Source organism: Durio zibethinus, chromosome 11, assembly GCF_047325235.1.
Source record: "Durio zibethinus cultivar Kanyao isolate XHJ-2024 chromosome 11, ASM4732523v1, whole genome shotgun sequence".
NCBI lineage: Eukaryota > Viridiplantae > Streptophyta > Magnoliopsida > Malvales > Malvaceae > Durio > Durio zibethinus.
The window spans coordinates 4203550-4223671 of record NC_143172.1 but is presented as its reverse complement, the minus strand read 5'-3'; the positions used below and the strand labels follow the sequence as shown (position 1 = coordinate 4223671).

Here is a 20122-nt window from a genome sequence, read left to right as displayed (position 1 = left end):
TCTCAATAAGTGATTATCGACAAAACTTAAATCGAAAATTTTTTCATAAAAAAAAATAAATCTTAACAAATTGAACAAATTATTTGTTAGTAAAGTTGAGTTAAATAATTTGAAAGTTAAATAAAAGAAACAAAATAATGCATGTAAATAATAATATAAATTTTAATAATTTTTTACAATTTATATTGTAATTTAAATAACTTTTTTACTTAAAAAATTAAGATTTTATGTTTTAAAAAAACCCTTATACGTAAGATACGTTAGATGAGGAAGGACAAAGATGAAAACAAAAGAAATTAAGGTACCAATTCCAAATAATCCAAAGCAAGGTATCTTCAATTAAAAACCAACAAACCTCCGCGTAAAAGCATTTGGGTTAAATGATAATGGGAATATATTTTAAGTTGCCGTTAAAAATAATTGAGAAAGAGGATGGGGGGGGGGGTAACCAATCCAACGCATCTGTTAGCACGATAACCACAAAACACTCCACTTTTCTATAACGAACTTGACTGAAAATCAATAACGATGCGTCATCGAAGTCAAATCGGACGGTCCTGATCTCATGTCACAACGTGGAATCGAACAGCAGCTTTTTCACGAGAGTGTTTCCCAAAATTTTCAAATAATTTATTTTTTTCGGTTCTTATGACACAAATTAAACGCGGAAAGACGGCACTCTATTATTTCGCTCACTAAAACTAAAAGAAAAAAATAAAATAAAATAAAATCGCTCTCCCTTTCTCTCTCTAAGGAGCTTGCTCTCATTTACTCTCTCTAAAGAGCTTTTTAATTTAATTTTCTTCCTTTCTCTCTCTTTCATTCATTTCAGAGCCTTTTGAGTTTTCTCTTTGCGGTCTCTCTGGAAACTTAAAACTTCTTTTAGACGGGGATATGCTTGCAGTCTTGCACTTCACTGTAAGTAATGATTTGGGTGTTTTGCTTTTATTTTTGGTTTAAAGTCTTTTTTTTTTTTTTGGGTGTTTTGGGCTGAAAATTTTGGATTAATTTGATGACGTTTAAGGGTTTTCAACATTTGATTTGTTTATTATGTTCAAGTTTTGAGTTAAGTGAAGTGTGGGCTACTCTACTTTTAGAGTTTAATTTGAGCGTGTCTTTCTTCATTGTGGTTGAATTCTTTTCATTAACTTATGGGTCCTTAGATTGTGTTGAATTTGGAGATGGGTTTTTGATTTGAGTTGTTTTGCTGTGTAACTTGTCAGATTTTGAGTTCTTATTTTTTGTTAATTATTGTAAAGTGATGTTTTTTTTTTCTTTGTTGGATATATGAAATGATTTAATTTTTAGATCCTGGTTAAAAAACTGAGTTTTGGGTTCTTGAGATTGAGTTTATATGTCACTTTATGTAGAAAACTGGGTACCAATATCTAGGATCTGTTTTGATAGTAATAAATTGAATGGCAAGGGCCCCTTTTTTTGTGCACATATTCGATAGCTGCTCTACTTTTTGCTGTAAAATTGAGCTGGAATGCCCTATAGATTAATTAGAAGTAGTTTTGGACTAAATGGTCAAGCTAGGATGCATCTTCTGGATGTGCACCAATGATTAGTTAGATAAATTCAAAGTTATGACTTTTAGATGTGAAATTTGAAGTTAATGCATCTTGTATGTCTGCTTTTTAAAGAGGAAGTTAATGCCGAAAAGTTTTTAACATGATTTTTGCAGTCTTACCAGATTCTGAACTTATGCTGTCTGTGTGCTTATGAAGGGTCCTTTCTGCTTTTCCATTTGCATGTTATCATTTATCTCCCAACCTGTATATTTAGTATAATTCTTATTTATGTTTTTCCTTTTGCTATATCCTTTGCTAGAGGCTCATGATGAAGCTTTTATACAGGTTCTTACAGGCTAATGTATCTTTAAAGAATGCAACATGCTTTTATTGGCATGCCCTGAGTTATGTCCATTTCTTTGTGCTTTTAATGTAATTATGTCAAGGAAAAAGGCCATCGGACCTGGTTCAAGCTTAACCTGCATGTTAGCAGCAAGTATAATCATGGATGTTGAAGTAAGTATCAACTGTAATTAAGAAGGGGATCTTGTACTCCGAATTTAACCTATATTACACAAATATGCCTACATGGTGGGGAAAGTCTTCATCCAAAGAAGACAAAAGGAAAGCAAGCAAGGAGAGGTTCATTGATGCTATAAATCGCAAGCTTAAGATCACATCTGATGACAAATCCACTAGCAGATCAGAGGGTTCTCGAAGACACCATAATGATACTGTTTCAGATAGGGGATCTCTGTCTCAGGTCCCGTCAAGATCACCATCACCCTCGCAAGTATCACACTGTCAAAGTTTTGCAGAAGGGCGTAATGCCCAACCACCTCCACTTCCTGGGATGCACCATGCTAGTATTGTACGTACTAATTCTGGAATTAATGCATCAAAAAGACCAGGATTTGACAGAGGTTCAAGGCCACCACCGCTTTTACCGTTGCCAAAACCTGGACAAGTCTCTAACAAACTGGATCCTGTAGATGCCGAGGGAGATATTGCTACTGCTTCTATTTCTAGCAATAGCTCCATTGATAGTGATGACCCATCTGATTCTCGTCTACTTAGCCCCCTGACTTCTGATTATGAAAATAGACAGAGGACTGCTGCAAACAGTCCTTCTGGGTGAGTTTTAACTAACATCATTTAAACTTATAGTGTTTCTGAACTGCCCCTCTTCACTACTTGTATGTCATCACTGATTGATTATCATTTTTAATTTTTATGAAGCATAAAACACAAGGGTCAGTTACTTGTTATCAATCAGAAGGACCCAAAAGAGATACTGAAGCCAGCTAATATGTCTTTGAATAATCAGTACCTATCAACATCACCTAAGCGAGGACCATTGAGCAATCATGTGCAGAATTTACAGATTCCTCAACGTAGTGCTTTCTCTAGTGCTGCAGAGAGCTCAATGTCCAGCCCTTCTAGAAGTCCAATGAGAGCATTTGGTATTGAGCAACTTTGGAACTCCGGTCCGTGTACAGGAAAGCCTTTCTCTGACATAGTTTTCCTGGGATCTGGACACTGCTCTAGTCCAGGTTCAGGCCATAATTCTGGACATAATTCTGTTGGTGGAGATATGTCAGGACAGTTATTTTGGCCACAAAGCAGGTGTAGCCCTGAATGTTCTCCAATACCTAGTCCTAGAATGACAAGCCCTGGTCCCAGCTCCAGAATACACAGTGGTGCTGTCACCCCTTTGCATCCACGTGCTGCAGGGGCTGCCACTGAGTCACCTACAAGCCGACACGATGATGGGAAACAGCAAAGCCACAGGTTGCCTCTTCCCCCAATAACAATATCTAAAACTTGCCCCTTTTCCCCTGCATATTCAGCAGCAACATCTCCATCACTGCTACGAAGTCCTGGTAGGGCAGAAAACCCAACAAGCCCTGGCTCCCGCTGGAAGAAAGGACAATTGCTGGGGAGGGGCACATTTGGACACGTGTATCTTGGTTTTAACAGGTTTGTCAAATGAGTTATGCTCCACTATTTATCTGCTTCATATAAAGATCTTTCTGTTCATTTTTTATTGCTGCATTTGTGACATTATTTGTTTTCATAGCCAAAACTTTATCTTTATAGAGCAATATGTGAGATTGAACCCAAGCTATTTTTCAAATCATAATGTGTCTGGGTTGGGATTAATCCTTGTTTAACTTTATCATCAAATCACAATGTGTTTGAGGTTGGATTAGTCCTTGTTAACTTTATCATCAAATTTGAATGTGCGCATTCCTTGTTCAACATTGTTGATTTCCTTGTTTCCCCCTCAAATTGCATGATCCTTTTTTTTATTGCAATTTCCTTACTATTTCAATTGTTGATTTGTTTTCTCTCTCCTTTTCTTCCTTCTTTTGTCTCTTGCTTTAGTGAAAGTGGGGAGATGTGCGCAATGAAGGAAGTAACATTGTTTTCAGATGACTCCAAATCAAAGGAAAGTGCACAGCAGTTGGGACAAGTAAGTCTTTTTCTTTTAGTTTTGTATTATTATTAAAATGGATTTGCTGGAAATTTTGTGGCTTTAAGAACAGAAATCATGTTTTCCCTGATGTTCATTTGAGTGTTGATTTTTCTTTTGGTGTTAATAATTTTAGGTAACCTTTATTCATGGATGGTGTTTTGGCAGGAAATAATGATGCTAAGTCGCTTACGACATCCAAATATAGTGCAATATTATGGATCTGAAACTGTGAGTTTTTTGTTCTTTTTCTTTTAAGACCTTGTAAATTTGTCATTCCTGTAATTGTTCTCTGATTGTCTGTCATCATACTTCTCTTCACATCACATATAAATAGATCAACAGGATCAGTTGATGCATTATTTTTATTCTGTTTGTTTGCCTTTTTTATGTCATCAACAGGTAGATGACAAACTTTACATATACTTGGAGTATGTTTCTGGTGGCTCCATCTATAAACTGCTTCAAGAGTATGGTCAGTTTGGTGAAAGTGCCATTCGGAATTATACTCAACAAATTTTGTCTGGGTTGGCTTACTTGCATGCTACAAATACTGTTCATAGGTGAGTTTACTTTCTGGCCTTACTTGGGTTTTTCACTTTGGGAATATCAGTCTCTCATTATGTCAATCAAGCTGGAAAATCATTTGTTTTGATGTGCAAATTTTTCAGAGACATAAAAGGAGCAAACATACTGGTTGACCCCAATAGCCGTGTGAAATTGGCTGATTTTGGGATGGCAAAGCACGTAAGAGCAGTTATCTATAATTTCATAGTTAATGGTTTTACCTAAAAAACCAAAATAAATCATGCTTATGTTGCTGTGGTTATCTGAACTAGATCCTGACATACGATATTATCATAAGATAAGTAATTTAAATTCCTGAGTTGTATTTTCTTCAGTACATCCTAGTAAGAAAAAGTAATCCCTGTAATTTGCTTAGTAAGAATACTTTATGCATATATTGCATGTCTCTAGATTCTAATATAGGTTATCTGAAATAATTTGCAGATTACTGGCTCATCTTGTCCATTATCATTCAGGGGAAGCCCCTATTGGATGGCACCTGAGGTCAGCCTGGTTTTATTTTTATATTCCAAGGTCATCGTTTCTATGATGCTTTTTGGTAATATTGTCTAATTCGATTTTTCATTCAGGTTATAAAATATTCAAATGGATGTAACCTTGCTGTTGATATATGGAGCCTTGGGTGCACAGTTTTGGAGATGGCAACCACAAAGCCACCTTGGAGCCAGTATGAAGGGGTAAGTAAATTTTTTATATAGATGCATGAAATTTTGATTTTGGCAGATATTGTAGAGAATAAATGTCAAGTCCCAAGACCTAGACATGACACAGCCAAATTTCCTTGAAATAAAACCCCAAAGCAATATGAAACCTTCTTCCATAATCATTGAAAAATTCTTAAATAAAATAATATCCTCAAGTAAATTTTATATTTATAGTCCAACTAAATAGCAAATCTCTAAGAATTCAATGTAAACTAATACAACTAAAAAAACATTATTTCATAAAATCTTATTCGCCAAATAATGTCACAAATGCCCAGATGCCCTTGTCAATTCATTCTTCTAGCTCCTCACAAGATTAAGCAACCTATAATTTAATCATTTGTAAAGGGAAAGTAAAAGGGGAATGAACAAACCATAGTTTGGCAAGTATAGGCTTACACGCCTTACAGATCAAACATCGCTTACGTACATACATATGGATCATTCAAATTATGCTTCCAAAACATTTAAGAAATCATTTAAAAGATTGATATCATATCAAAACATATCATCTCATTAATTATAATTCATAAATCATGGACAAGTACATACCGTTTCATGCAAATCATGGATCAATCTTCAAAATCGTAAATTCATTACCATAACTCATTTAGTCATCATTAGCTACGATCATTATCATCACCCATAACAAAAGTCGTATCGATAATTTTTTTCTTATGATCATTGCTAACTATTATAACCTATTAGTCAAGACCTTATGCTAACTATTATAACCCACTAGCAGGGCTGTAAGATCATGGCTATGTTAACTACTATAACCCGTTAACTAGGTTTATAGAGCTAGTTTTGGTGTTGATGATCCCACTTCGTAAGGGCGTAAATTCGTAGCTTTCATAAATCGTTCTTTTAAGTCTTATCAATCATTTCATATTTCATCGATAAGCTCACATTTCATCATAATCATTTCTTAAAATCATTGTTGTAGCAATGGTTTTCTATCCATTCATGAGATTATAATTCATCATTTATATATAAAAAAAGCTTGACCCTATTTTCATATATAGAAAATAAAGAACTAGAACCTTCACTCATTTAGAAACATAAATATATACATAGGTTCGGATACAAGCAAAGTATATGTGATTCTACTTATCTCTTTTCGATTACATCACTTAACTTGTTCCCTCAAAATAATAAACAGCCTATGTAAGGTCATTTCAACATATAAAAAATCAATCAACCCTTTTAGAGGCTATTTATACTAAAACAATTAAATTATACAATAGTTAACTTTAAAACTAATGCTGACTGCCTGCGTCCCTTTCACTAAAAGGACCATATCTCCATGTATAAAACTCAAAATTAAGATATTTTAAGTGCGTTGGAAACTAGACTTGATAAGCTTTCTAACCATATATGGCTCACACCTTAAATAAAACTAAAAAATTCTTAAATAAAATAATATCCTCAAGTAAATTTTATATTTATAGTCCAACTAAATAGCAAATCTCTAAGAATTCAATGTAAACTAATACAACTAAAAAAACATTATTTCATAAAATCTTATTCGCCAAATAATGTCTCAAATGCCCAGATGCCCTTTTCAATTCATTCCTCTAGCTCCTCACAAGATTAAGCAACCTATAATTTAATCATTTGTAAAGGGAAAGTAAAAGGGGAATGAACAAACCATAGTTTGGCAAGTATAGGCTTACACGCCTTACAGATCAAACATCGCTTACGTACATACATATGGATCATTCAAATTATGCTTCCAAAACATTTAAGAAATCATTTAAAAGATTGATATCATATCAAAACATATCATCTCATTAATTATAATTCATAAATCATGGACAAGTACATACCGTTTCATGCAAATCATGGATCAATCTTCAAAATCGTAAATTCATTACCATAACTCATTTAGTCATCATTAGCTACGATCATTATCATCACCCATAACAAAAGTCGTATCGATAATTTTATTCTTATGATCATTGCTAACTATTATAACCTATTAGTCAAGACCTTATGCTAACTATTATAACCCACTAGCAGGGCTGTAAGATCATGGCTATGTTAATTACTATAACCCGTTAACTAGGTTTATAGAACTAGTTTTGGTGTTGATGATCCCACTTCGTAAGGGCGTAAATTCGTAGCTTTCATAAATCGTTCTTTTAAGTCTTATCAATCATTTCATATTTCATCGATAAGCTCACATTTCATCATAATCATTTCTTAAAATCATTGTTGTAGCAATGGTTTTCTATCCATTCATGAGATTATAATTCATCATTTATATATAAAAAAAGCTTGACCCTATTTTCATATATAGAAAATAAAGAACTAGAACCTTCACTCATTTAGAAACATAAATATATACATAGGTTCGGATACAAGCAAAGTATATGTGATTCTACTTATCTCTTTTCGATTACATCACTTAACTTGTTCCCTCAAAATAATAAACAGCCTATGTAAGGTCATTTCAACATATAAAAAATCAATCAACCCTTTTAGAGGCTATTTATACTAAAACAATTAAATTATACAATAGTTAACTTTAAAACTAATGCTGACTGCCTGCGTCCCTTTCACTAAAAGGACCATATCTCCATGTATAAAACTCAAAATTAAGATATTTTAAGTGCGTTGGAAACTAGACTTGATAAGCTTTCTAACCATATATGGCTCACACCTTAAATAAAACTAAAAAATTCTTAAATAAAATAATATCCTCAAGTAAATTTTATATTTATAGTCCAACTAAATAGCAAATCTCTAAGAATTCAATGTAAACTAATACAACTAAAAAAACATTATTTCATAAAATCTTATTCGCCAAATAATGTCTCAAATGCCCAGATGCCCTTTTCAATTCATTCCTCTAGCTCCTCACAAGATTAAGCAACCTATAATTTAATCATTTGTAAAGGGAAAGTAAAAGGGGAATGAACAAACCATAGTTTGGCAAGTATAGGCTTACACGCCTTACAGATCAAACATCGCTTACGTACATACATATGGATCATTCAAATTATGCTTCCAAAACATTTAAGAAATCATTTAAAAGATTGATATCATATCAAAACATATCATCTCATTAATTATAATTCATAAATCATGGACAAGTACATACCGTTTCATGCAAATCATGGATCAATCTTCAAAATCGTAAATTCATTACCATAACTCATTTAGTCATCATTAGCTACGATCATTATCATCACCCATAACAAAAGTCGTATCGATAATTTTATTCTTATGATCATTGCTAACTATTATAACCTATTAGTCAAGACCTTATGCTAACTATTATAACCCACTAGTAGGGCTGTAAGATCATGGCTATGTTAATTACTATAACCCGTTAACTAGGTTTATAGAACTAGTTTTGGTGTTGATGATCCCACTTCGTAAGGGCGTAAATTCGTAGCTTTCATAAATCGTTCTTTTAAGTCTTATCAATCATTTCATATTTCATCGATAAGCTCACATTTCATCATAATCATTTCTTAAAATCATTGTTGTAGCAATGGTTTTCTATCCATTCATGAGATTATAATTCATCATTTATATATAAAAAAAGCTTGACCCTATTTTCATATATAGAAAATAAAGAACTAGAACCTTCACTCATTTAGAAACATAAATATATACATAGGTTCGGATACAAGCAAAGTATATGTGATTCTACTTATCTCTTTTCGATTACATCACTTAACTTGTTCCCTCAAAATAATAAACAGCCTATGTAAGGTCATTTCAACATATAAAAAATCAATCAACCCTTTTAGAGGCTATTTATACTAAAACAATTAAATTATACAATAGTTAACTTTAAAACTAATGCTGACTGCCTGCGTCCCTTTCACTAAAAGGACCATATCTCCATGTATAAAACTCAAAATTAAGATATTTTAAGTGCGTTGGAAACTAGACTTGATAAGCTTTCTAACCATATATGGCTCACACCTTAAATAAAACTAAAAAATTCTTAAATAAAATAATATCCTCAAGTAAATTTTATATTTATAGTCCAACTAAATAGCAAATCTCTAAGAATTCAATGTAAACTAATACAACTAAAAAAACATTATTTCATAAAATCTTATTCGCCAAATAATGTCTCAAATGCCCAGATGCCCTTTTCAATTCATTCCTCTAGCTCCTCACAAGATTAAGCAACCTATAATTTAATCATTTGTAAAGGGAAAGTAAAAGGGGAATGAACAAACCATAGTTTGGCAAGTATAGGCTTACACGCCTTACAGATCAAACATCGCTTACGTACATACATATGGATCATTCAAATTATGCTTCCAAAACATTTAAGAAATCATTTAAAAGATTGATATCATATCAAAACATATCATCTCATTAATTATAATTCATAAATCATGGACAAGTACATACCGTTTCATGCAAATCATGGATCAATCTTCAAAATCGTAAATTCATTACCATAACTCATTTAGTCATCATTAGCTACGATCATTATCATCACCCATAACAAAAGTCGTATCGATAATTTTATTCTTATGATCATTGCTAACTATTATAACCTATTAGTCAAGACCTTATGCTAACTATTATAACCCACTAGCAGGGCTGTAAGATCATGGCTATGCTAATTACTATAACCCGTTAACTAGGTTTATAGAACTAGTTTTGGTGTTGATGATCCCACTTCGTAAGGGCGTAAATTCGTAGCTTTCATAAATCGTTCTTTTAAGTCTTATCAATCATTTCATATTTCATCGATAAGCTCACATTTCATCATAATCATTTCTTAAAATCATTGTTGTAGCAATGGTTTTCTATCCATTCATGAGATTATAATTCATCATTTATATATAAAAAAAGCTTGACCCTATTTTCATATATAGAAAATAAAGAACTAGAACCTTCACTCATTTAGAAACATAAATATATACATAGGTTCGGATACAAGCAAAGTATATGTGATTCTACTTATCTCTTTTCGATTACATCACTTAACTTGTTCCCTCAAAATAATAAACAGCCTATGTAAGGTCATTTCAACATATAAAAAATCAATCAACCCTTTTAGAGGCTATTTATACTAAAACAATTAAATTATACAATAGTTAACTTTAAAACTAATGCTGACTGCCTGCGTCCCTTTCACTAAAAGGACCATATCTCCATGTATAAAACTCAAAATTAAGATATTTTAAGTGCGTTGGAAACTAGACTTGATAAGCTTTCTAACCATATATGGCTCACACCTTAAATAAAACTAAAAAATTCTTAAATAAAATAATATCCTCAAGTAAATTTTATATTTATAGTCCAACTAAATAGCAAATCTCTAAGAATTCAATGTAAACTAATACAACTAAAAAAACATTATTTCATAAAATCTTATTCGCCAAATAATGTCTCAAATGCCCAGATGCCCTTTTCAATTCATTCCTCTAGCTCCTCACAAGATTAAGCAACCTATAATTTAATCATTTGTAAAGGGAAAGTAAAAGGGGAATGAACAAACCATAGTTTGGCAAGTATAGGCTTACACGCCTTACAGATCAAACATCGCTTACGTACATACATATGGATCATTCAAATTATGCTTCCAAAACATTTAAGAAATCATTTAAAAGATTGATATCATATCAAAACATATCATCTCATTAATTATAATTCATAAATCATGGACAAGTACATACCGTTTCATGCAAATCATGGATCAATCTTCAAAATCGTAAATTCATTACCATAACTCATTTAGTCATCATTAGCTACGATCATTATCATCACCCATAACAAAAGTCGTATCGATAATTTTATTCTTATGATCATTGCTAACTATTATAACCTATTAGTCAAGACCTTATGCTAACTATTATAACCCACTAGCAGGGCTGTAAGATCATGGCTATGTTAATTACTATAACCCGTTAACTAGGTTTATAGAACTAGTTTTGGTGTTGATGATCCCACTTCGTAAGGGCGTAAATTCGTAGCTTTCATAAATCGTTCTTTTAAGTCTTATCAATCATTTCATATTTCATCGATAAGCTCACATTTCATCATAATCATTTCTTAAAATCATTGTTGTAGCAATGGTTTTCTATCCATTCATGAGATTATAATTCATCATTTATATATAAAAAAAGCTTGACCCTATTTTCATATATAGAAAATAAAGAACTAGAACCTTCACTCATTTAGAAACATAAATATATACATAGGTTCGGATACAAGCAAAGTATATGTGATTCTACTTATCTCTTTTCGATTACATCACTTAACTTGTTCCCTCAAAATAATAAACAGCCTATGTAAGGTCATTTCAACATATAAAAAATCAATCAACCCTTTTAGAGGCTATTTACACTAAAACAATTAAATTATACAATAGTTAACTTTAAAACTAATGCTGACTGCCTGCGCCCCTTTCACTAAAAGGATCATATCTCCACGTATAAAACTCAAAATTAAGATATTTTAGGTGCGTTAGAAACTAGACTTGATAAGCTTTCTAACCATATATGGCCCACACCTTAATTCCTTGTAGATTAATTGCAATAATTTTCTCAATTTGCATCATATGCTGCCGCCAGGCAGCATGTATACCTTCTGGTGAAAATTAGATATTTTTGCATAGGAGACTCATAATTCAGTTCCTCTTATTTCATTGGAAAGTAGACTCAATAAGTTTTCCAAGCATATATGGCTCAAACCGTAATTCCTTGTATAAAATTTAAGAGAATTTTCGTAATTTATCCCTGATGCTTCTGCCAAGCAGCTTACAACCCCTTAAATAAAAACTTGACAACTCTTCATAAAAAACTTGGAATCAACTTTTGTTTGTCTTGTTGGAAAGTAGATTCAATAAGCTTTCCAACGATATATAATGCTCATGATAAAGTTCTATTTATCAATACATAAATTTAATACAAACTCACTGTCATAGAAAACTTGTTGCACAGCATATATATCCCTTCCTTTAGCCCACAATAGTGAGTTTTTTGGTTACCAGCCTTAAAGCTAATCTATAATCGTGGTTAACTCTTAAATAATAAAACCCCAATCAAATAGGCTTGCATCAACCAATCATGAAGAACTAACTCTTAATTAAATAATAAAAACCCAATCAAATAGGCTAGCATCAACAGGTCATGAAGAACTATGTGAGAGTTACATGAATCTTTAAGTATTCCTCTTAACTTTTAATCTCAAATTTTACAATAAATAAAACATTCTTCCAAATAAATAAAGGGTTTTTGCTTACTTTAAAGAGATGGAACTGTGGTCTTGGATATTTAACCTCAAGTTCAATCACCCAAAATCTCAAACCCCAAGCAAGAAAGCAAGGGAGAGTTCTTCCTTTTTTTTGTCGGCAAAACCATATTGCTTTCTTAAGATCAATGACCTTATATGTAAGCCCTAGCTCACTCAAATTAAAATGTTAATGGGCCCCCAATGTACCATGGGCCATGTGTGCTCTAGCCCACATGTGATTTAGGTTGGGATGTTACAATAAATGTCACCACTAATACAGCAAAGTACTTTTCCTGAGCATCATAGTAGTGGATATTCGATTCTAGTGGAGAATGCTGCATGCCCAATATGAAAATTTCTTAACCTTTATTTTGAATTTGATACATTTTCTTATACTACTTCAAAGGTTGCTGCTCTGTTCAAGATTGGCAGTAGTAAAGAACTTCCAGCAATTCCTGATAGTCTTTCAGATGAGGGAAAGCACTTTGTGAGGCAGTGTTTGCAAAGAAACCCTTCACATCGCCCTACGGCAGCTCAGCTTTTAGAGCACCCTTTTGTAAAAAATGTGGCACCGCTGGAAAGATCCATCTTTAGTGCTGATGCATCAGACCCATCACCTGCAGTTACCAATGCCATGAGAACACTGGTATTAGCATAAGTTTTGTGTATTTGATCTGTCTAATAATTTGATTTTGTTGATCATCTGTATCTGTTCAGGTTTATACTGTATTGCCGACTGCTTCATTCTGCTTTTGAATATTTCATTAGGGAGTTGGAAATACTAGAAATGTTTCGTGCGCTGACTCTGAAGGGACAGCTAGCCTTCCTTGTAGAGGTTTAAAAATGGGATCAGGATCCAGGTCTCTCTCTCTCTCTCTCTCTCTCTCTCTCTCTCTCTAACATGGATGCACATGTGCAGCCTAGACATGCATGCATAAATGTGCCCTCATGGTGGTTAATGAGCGTATGCTGTATACAAACTCGAGTAGATAGAGGGCTTTTGGTAGTTTTGCAGATTAAAATAGCACAACTTCTAAAAGGGTTAGCAAAACTGCTGACATGCTACTATAAATTTTCTCACTCTGCTTGAACAATGAGGACAATAATGTTGTTGGCCTCTTAAGGGAATTAACATAAAAAACTGCTTTTTCGATTATCACTTCTGTGACAGTGACATAAAATTACATGACAGTAGTCATTGATGGATCAGCATCCAGTCAATATTTACAACTCCTTTTAATCTAACTCTGACTTGATACTTTTTATCATTATAATGCGTGTTGTCATCGGATGCTGTACTATGATTTCATGAATGATTATAGAATGTTGACATGTAACTAAGTTGCTTTTTCTGCCAGATCCTTTTGCACTTAATACCTTTGTCCCCCTATATTCCTGGAGTATTGAATTCTATCCACTTATATGATTTCATTTAAAGAGAAATAAAGCCGTTAGCTCTAGCTTGAAAGCTGCTGGATGTCTTACTTGGTCTGATTATAAGTAGAAAATATGTTTGCAACAAAGATTTTGACGTCACTTCTCCAATCTAGATATGATCATTATCTTTTGGTCTTATTATGATTTTCTTTATTTACTTATTTCTTCTCTATTGCAGTGATGCTCATACACCTAGGAACGTGTCATCCCCGGTTTCTCCTATTGGCAGTCCTCTCCTACATCCAAGGTCACCACAACATTTGAGTGGAAGGATGTCCCCCACTCTAATATCTAGCCCTCATACTGCCTCTGGTTCATCCACTCCTCTTACTGGTGGTAGTGGCCCCATTCCATTTCATCCCCAAAAACAGTCAATGACCTACTTGCATGAAGGTATTGGAACTATTCCTAGGTCCCAAAGTAATTTTTATGGAAATCCTAGCAAGCCTTATCAAGAAGCCAAGCCTGACCTGTTTCGAGGGATTCCACAAGCCTCTAATGTTTTCCAAGAAATGATTTCATCAGATAGTGGTGCTTTTGGAAAACAATATGGAAGGCCTGGCAGTGGGGATCATAGGGAACTCTATAATGGGCAGCCAGTCTTGGCTGATCATGTGTCTCAGCAACTCTTGAGGGACCATGTGAAATTTAAACCATCACTGGACCTGAACCCAAGTTCATCAATGCTTGGTCGTAATGGAGGAATCTAGTTTGCTCCAGAATCCTCTGTCAGGACTCAGGGGAGGGCTTCAATGCATTTTATATGCTTTTTGGTGCTCTAGTGTTGTTTTTTCCCTCAAAATTAAGGCTACAGGTTCCAATTTCCATGCAAATAATATATGTTTGTTTCTGGAAGTTTGAATGGCAGAAAGGAGATACGTTGTTGAAGTGAGCCCTTTGCGTGGTTGTTCAATTCTTACAGTGAGCAACAAACAATCAACATGCAAGAGGTTCTTAGAGACTGGATGTTAGCTACACATAATGTTGTCATGTTGGTGTCGGTGACTAAGACCCTTCACCTTGTTCGAACATATTTCACCATCATAGCAGGCAATCTGTGTCACTTAAGAGTATATCACAATGTGGAGGCAAAGAAGTTCAAAACCAAGCTCACCTCTGGAGATTTACTAAAGCAGTTCCTGACAATGAACGCATCTGCTAGTGTAAAGAGAACTGTACATTTCATTTCATTACACCTAAGAAACACATGGTTAGAAGAACTATTCTTTTCCAATTTTTTCCCTCCACAATTTGTACAGGTGGAAAGACAGCGGTTGGGGGTTAAAAAAGTTTTTGTACAGAAGGTGGGTGACCAAAACGAAATCTAGGCTTTGTCAAGATGACGTGAAAATTTGCTGACTGTTTCTGGTAAATTTTTTTGAATCAGCTGTAGCAGCTCAGCCAGAAACTTAATTTTGGCTGCTGACATTGATGTATGATGTATCGATATTACCCTGGAAGCAAATTGTTAAATTCTAATTTCACTTATATTTCCTTTCCAACATTTGAATTGAGCTATACATGTTTAGAACATAACAATGCAGAAAGGTCACTAGTCTTGCCTAGATTTCTTCATTATTTGTTTGAGCGTCAATTTGTCCAAAATTCAAACAGATTATTTGCTGAATTGAATACCAAATTTTAGTAATTGACCCATGATTGGCATGGTTAACTGATGATCAAGAGACAAAAGGGAAGGCTGACAGGTTGCCACAGCATTATCTATGGCAATTCTTATTGATGCAAACATTTCTACATCAAAGTCCCCACCACATCAAACGAACTAGTAAAAAGGACTCTGAACCATAGATACTATGACGGTGGTGATCGTTGTCAACTAGTTTTCAAATTCATGCAGTCAATCAAGAGAATAAGGACTAGTTGTTGAAACTCCTACAATCAAGAAAATACTCCACATTTAATCCAAATCCTCTCCATAGAATATGAGATCATTCCATAATCTATATTCCCTTTGCATGATACGAAAATATTGTGGTTTTTTACTGTTTCAGTTTAAGAGTACAGAAATTAAACTGTGAACACATTTAACCAAAGTCTAGTCATACAATTTGGACTTTATAGATCAAGAGAGAATGCAATCTGCAAGACTGCAACTCCTCTCGGAAAGGCCTTTTCAAGAAACTACTTGGGATTGGTCAAGATCAAGCTGAAGTTCCATAGCCTTTTGGCCAACTCTGCATCTTTAGCATTAGAGCTTGGGTTGCTTATGTTGCTGTCCGATAAATATTCTGCACTAACACCTTTAACTTGTGGATGTAATGCTACGTAGCATGTAGTAGCAGCTCCCTACAACCATATCAGAAGAAACCAATAACCAGCTGAGCCGTGTGCATAATGAATCTTTATCACAATTTGTTAAAAAAACTACCTGTGGAATATTTTTCAGGAAATATTTGCCAACCATATTGCCAATGGCTGCATCAAGGCAATATATTGGATCAGTAATCAAAAGCCAAAGTTGATACAAGTTGACTTCAAGCAGTTTGATATTAGGGTTCAGTCAGGCTGGGGAATGAAGCATCATTACATAGGTGTACTTCCTGTTACTAGATTATAACCATCACCGTCCAGTAAAATGTAGTGCAACTAACCTTGTCCTTACTAAATTATACTTTCCCATCTTGTTTTGAATTGCATGAGATTATGCTGGTAATATAGTAAGAAAAAAATTATCTTTATCAATAAATGCAATAATATTAATAAATGCTAACGGCTTTCCAAGGTCCAATGCATCAGCAGTTCCTAAATAGAAGAGATTTCTGGTCATATTGAAGTCAAAAAGTAATCTAGCTAGCTTAAACTTCCAATAATCGAAACTATCTTTAAAACACAAAAAATCAACTGAATCTTAAATGATTCGAAGGATTACCGTTGATAAAACTATGGTGGCGCAGGAGATTGGTCATAATTGATCCAGGATGAAGTGAATTTGCTGTTATCTCAACTCCATCTTCCTGTTTATATCAAGGAAAAAGAAAAACATTCAAAGATTATATCCCACTTTGCACATTAACAGCATACGAGATGCTGACCTTTAAGTAATTAATTCAAAATGATATAATAAACTCCACTTGAACCGTATAGCACTAAGAAATGCAATTTCAGACACGTACAGAGAAAGATATTTGAAACAAAGTAAAATCTTCTACTAAAAGCACTAGTGGTTGACCAATAGATCGGTTACTCTTGAACATAAAGAATTTGTCAGAACAATTTATTAATAAAGAAAATTCATAATGACATACAATTTTCCCAGTGTCAACATGTTATCACCTGCATGATACATTAAGTGATATGAGGTTCAAGAATTGTGAAATGCATTGATTGTACATCAAAGAGAAATTGACCATATTGTGCACCTTTAGGCGCTTAGCAAGCTCCTTAGCGTGCAATATGTTAGCAAGCTTCGATTGTCCATAAGCAAACATACTGTAGTATCTGTAAATTGGCAAGCTAAATGAGAAAGAAATGATCAAGCATATTGCAAATATCTTGGATAAAAAGAAACTATTCATCCATGATTTTGCACCCCAAAAGGGAGCAAATTGGTAAAGCCTCTCATCAGTTTTACCCTGATTCATCATTGATTTTATCAAAACGAATTCCCTCACGATATGCAAACCGGTGACCTTCTGAAGATACATTAACAATCCTCCCTTCTCTATTGCTTTTACATGCTGTATTTTTCATAGTCTCCAACAAAAGGTTGGTTAAAAGAAAATGACCTGCAAATAGTTCCCATATCTCATTAGATTTGAGATTCAGGTACACATCACAGCTATTTTTCAATTCAAGTATATCACATTAATTTATCAACACACTATTTATAGATAAAGTTATAGTATGAAATATATTAACCTATATGGTTGGTTGCAAACTGCAGTTCTATGTTGTCATGGGATAACATGAAAGGAGTTGCCATAATCCCTGCATTGTTGCTTTCAAGCAAAGAAAGATAATATTAGTCCTCTCATGAAAAGTTTTATTTAAGTTTACGCCCAAGCACAACCAAGAAGCAATTGACAAAAAGGGAACCAAAAGCTACAATCATAAGCTCAAAAGAACATTAGTCAATTCACATATGACTGCACGTTAATGCGCATAGTGCAGAAATTAGAAGAAAAGGGTCATAAATAATTGAATTTGCAGGAGTTTATAGTTCTTACATGAGGAGATTTAGGGGAAGACTTGAGGACTCATAATCTGATGCAAATTTCCTTACTGATGCCAGTGAGCTCAGGTCTAATTCCATCACATCAATTCTAGCACCAGGTATTTCTTTAAGTATTGATTCTTTAACATTCCTACCAGCATCCACATTCCTTACAGCCATAACCACATGGACACCACGTAATGCAAGAACACGTGTTGTCTCTACACCAATACCACTTGACGCTCCTGAAATGAACTGATATGAGCACTTGGATATATAACTAAGAGAAAAACATTATAGCACCAATTTAACCGCATCTTTTCAAGCAAGAAGTTGGGGGTTTTCTTTTCTTTTTCTTCCCCATTCTACTTTCAGGGAAGTGGTCTTCTTTTGCATAAACAAGAGTAAAACTTTCATATGCCAGAAAGATTTGATAAACTATTGTAAATTTAACAGTATATATCCAAAACCCAGAAATTGCAACCAAGAAAAATTATGCACAATCTCCCTGCAAAAAGATCATTACCAAGTTCACTAATTATGAAAAGCCTAAGAACCGGGGTCTAAATCATCAGAAAAAAAAAAGTTCACTTCTTTTCCATTCTACAGAGATAAATTTCATTACTTGCCAAATGATCAACTCATCTTTCTATCAGTGTGATTGGGAAAGCTCTAACATCTAAACATAAATGATACACCTAGTTGGTATTTCTATAAAAAGAAAGTCTTTCCCAAAACTATCCAACCAACCAAACAGAGGTTTAGATTAAAAAAATGACATCTACAACGAAAGACCAAGACAAAAACCCAGATCAAAAAAGGAGTCTAAGTAACAGAAAAGAGGAAAAAAAAAAAAAAAACCTGTAACAATGGCAGTGAGACCAGTTCCATCAATCCCTTGAGTAACCTCTTCTGCTGTAGAAGAAGCAGAGAACCCAGATGGTCCTTTCCACCCAAAAATCCACATGTTTTCTACTGTAGAGTAGTTTACAGTTACACTTAAACTACCCGAAAGGCCAAAGGAACAGATTCACTTGAGAAGCAGACTAGCAGCTTTTGCCAAAGGTCAAGACTTTGCCAATCCTTAATCCCAAAAAATAAAAACTTTGCCAAATCTAATAAGTCATCGACCACACCATCTGTTCCTCAACAATTTCTACTCGGTAGGGAAGAAATGAGATCCTGACATGTCATAGGATGGATGGCTTAATCTACAACTAAACCATCACTCCTACATTATTAATGTTAATTATCACTAATTAATATACGCATGTGACCTAGTCCCTGTATACTCTATTTTGTATACATCCAATAATGTTCATTTCTTTTCTATAAAAAAATGATGTTCATTTCTTAAAGTATATTTACACTGTTGTTTAGACTTTAGATGTACATTATTTCACATAGGAAAATAATTTGTAAGTTTTTAATTTACATAATTTATCAAATTTATTACACTATTTACTCAATAGGTATTAAACTATTATCCAAGAGGATGTATTTATTTGTATAGTGTAAAATTTTTAGTTTTATATTTTTTTTAATAATTAATTTTAATAAATTTAAAGGATGGAAGAAAAATTAAAAAATAGTTTAATTTTATCTTTTAAATTTATTAAAATTAATGATAAAAATATATAAAACTAAAAAATCTATATCAATTGCACCGTCCTCAATATCTAAACTATTTATGTAATATCATGTCAATTAAGAATGATGTTGATTCTGTCTATCTTTTAGCTCCTACAGCAATTGGACTTGCCACAAGGCCTGTGTCCACTTTTCAATTTAGGATTAGTTTAGGCTTTTAACCCAACTCTATTAGTAACAGTAGCAGTAGAATAATACTAGTATATTTTCATCAAATTATTAGCTCAGTCAATTAAAATTCGTTCTTATAATGAAGGGATTTGTTATTTTCGTAGAAAAATTTTAAGTTTGAGTTTTATTGATAATTATTTATTAAAATTATATCGAATACATGATCTCATGTCATAACATAAAAAAACTA

General features: G+C 33.5%; 2 protein-coding genes across 5 annotated transcripts; one reads left to right on the top strand and one right to left on the bottom strand.

Moving 5' to 3' along the window:
- The first annotated feature begins 683 nt into the window (after nt 1-683).
- LOC111290499 (mitogen-activated protein kinase kinase kinase YODA-like) lies at nt 684-14928 on the top strand. 2 transcript variants are annotated; one of them, XM_089767778.1, is made up of 13 exons: nt 684-918; nt 1860-2648; nt 2754-3494; nt 3903-3990; nt 4159-4221; nt 4393-4553; nt 4662-4737; nt 5002-5061; nt 5148-5255; nt 12907-13146; nt 13269-13360; nt 14116-14330; nt 14794-14928. In XM_089767778.1, exons 2-13 carry the CDS (start codon nt 2095-2097, stop codon nt 14796-14798), a joined length of 2403 nt encoding a protein of 800 aa, XP_089623904.1. In that variant the 5' UTR covers nt 684-918; nt 1860-2094; the 3' UTR covers nt 14799-14928. The 2 variants fall into 2 exon arrangements, with proteins under 2 accessions (XP_089623904.1, XP_022737566.1); XM_022881831.2 differs by lacking the exon at nt 14794-14928 and having other exon boundaries at nt 14116-14792.
- A 948-nt stretch (nt 14929-15876) lies between these two features.
- Nucleotides 15877-19346, bottom strand: LOC111290500 (short-chain dehydrogenase TIC 32, chloroplastic-like). 3 transcript variants are annotated; one of them, XM_022881833.2, is made up of 8 exons: nt 18973-19346; nt 18125-18356; nt 17817-17896; nt 17530-17683; nt 17318-17396; nt 16828-16912; nt 16327-16373; nt 15877-16244 (listed from the first exon to the last, which is right to left on the bottom strand). In XM_022881833.2, the coding sequence occupies exons 1-8, from the start codon at nt 19076-19078 to the stop codon at nt 16080-16082; spliced, it is 948 nt and encodes a 315-aa protein (XP_022737568.2). In that variant the 5' UTR covers nt 19079-19346; the 3' UTR covers nt 15877-16079. The 3 variants fall into 3 exon arrangements, with proteins under 3 accessions (XP_022737568.2, XP_089623906.1, XP_089623905.1); XM_089767780.1 differs by lacking the exon at nt 18973-19346 and adding an exon at nt 18638-18659; XM_089767779.1 differs by lacking the exon at nt 16327-16373 and having other exon boundaries at nt 18973-19326.
- Nucleotides 19347-20122: the final 776 nt, after the last annotated feature.

Bases quoted from the DNA above. Each gene is read 5' to 3' on its own strand.
- LOC111290499 (XM_022881831.2), top strand. From the start codon at position 2,095: ATGCCTACATGGTGGGGAAAGTCTTCATCCAAAGAAGACAAAAGGAAA. The intron at 5,062-5,147 runs GTCAGCCTGGTT...TTTTTCATTCAG, and splicing joins CCTATTGGATGGCACCTGAG to GTTATAAAATATTCAAATGG. The intron at 13,147-13,268 runs GTATTAGCATAA...ATATTTCATTAG, and splicing joins CCAATGCCATGAGAACACTG to GGAGTTGGAAATACTAGAAA.
- LOC111290500 (XM_022881833.2), bottom strand. From the start codon at position 19,078: ATGTGGATTTTTGGGTGGAAAGGACCATCTGGGTTCTCTGCTTCTTCT. The intron at 17,684-17,816 runs GTTAATATATTT...AACTATTTGCAG, and splicing joins GTTTGCAACCAACCATATAG to GTCATTTTCTTTTAACCAAC. The intron at 17,397-17,529 runs GTAAAACTGATG...GCCAATTTACAG, and splicing joins AAAATCAATGATGAATCAGG to ATACTACAGTATGTTTGCTT.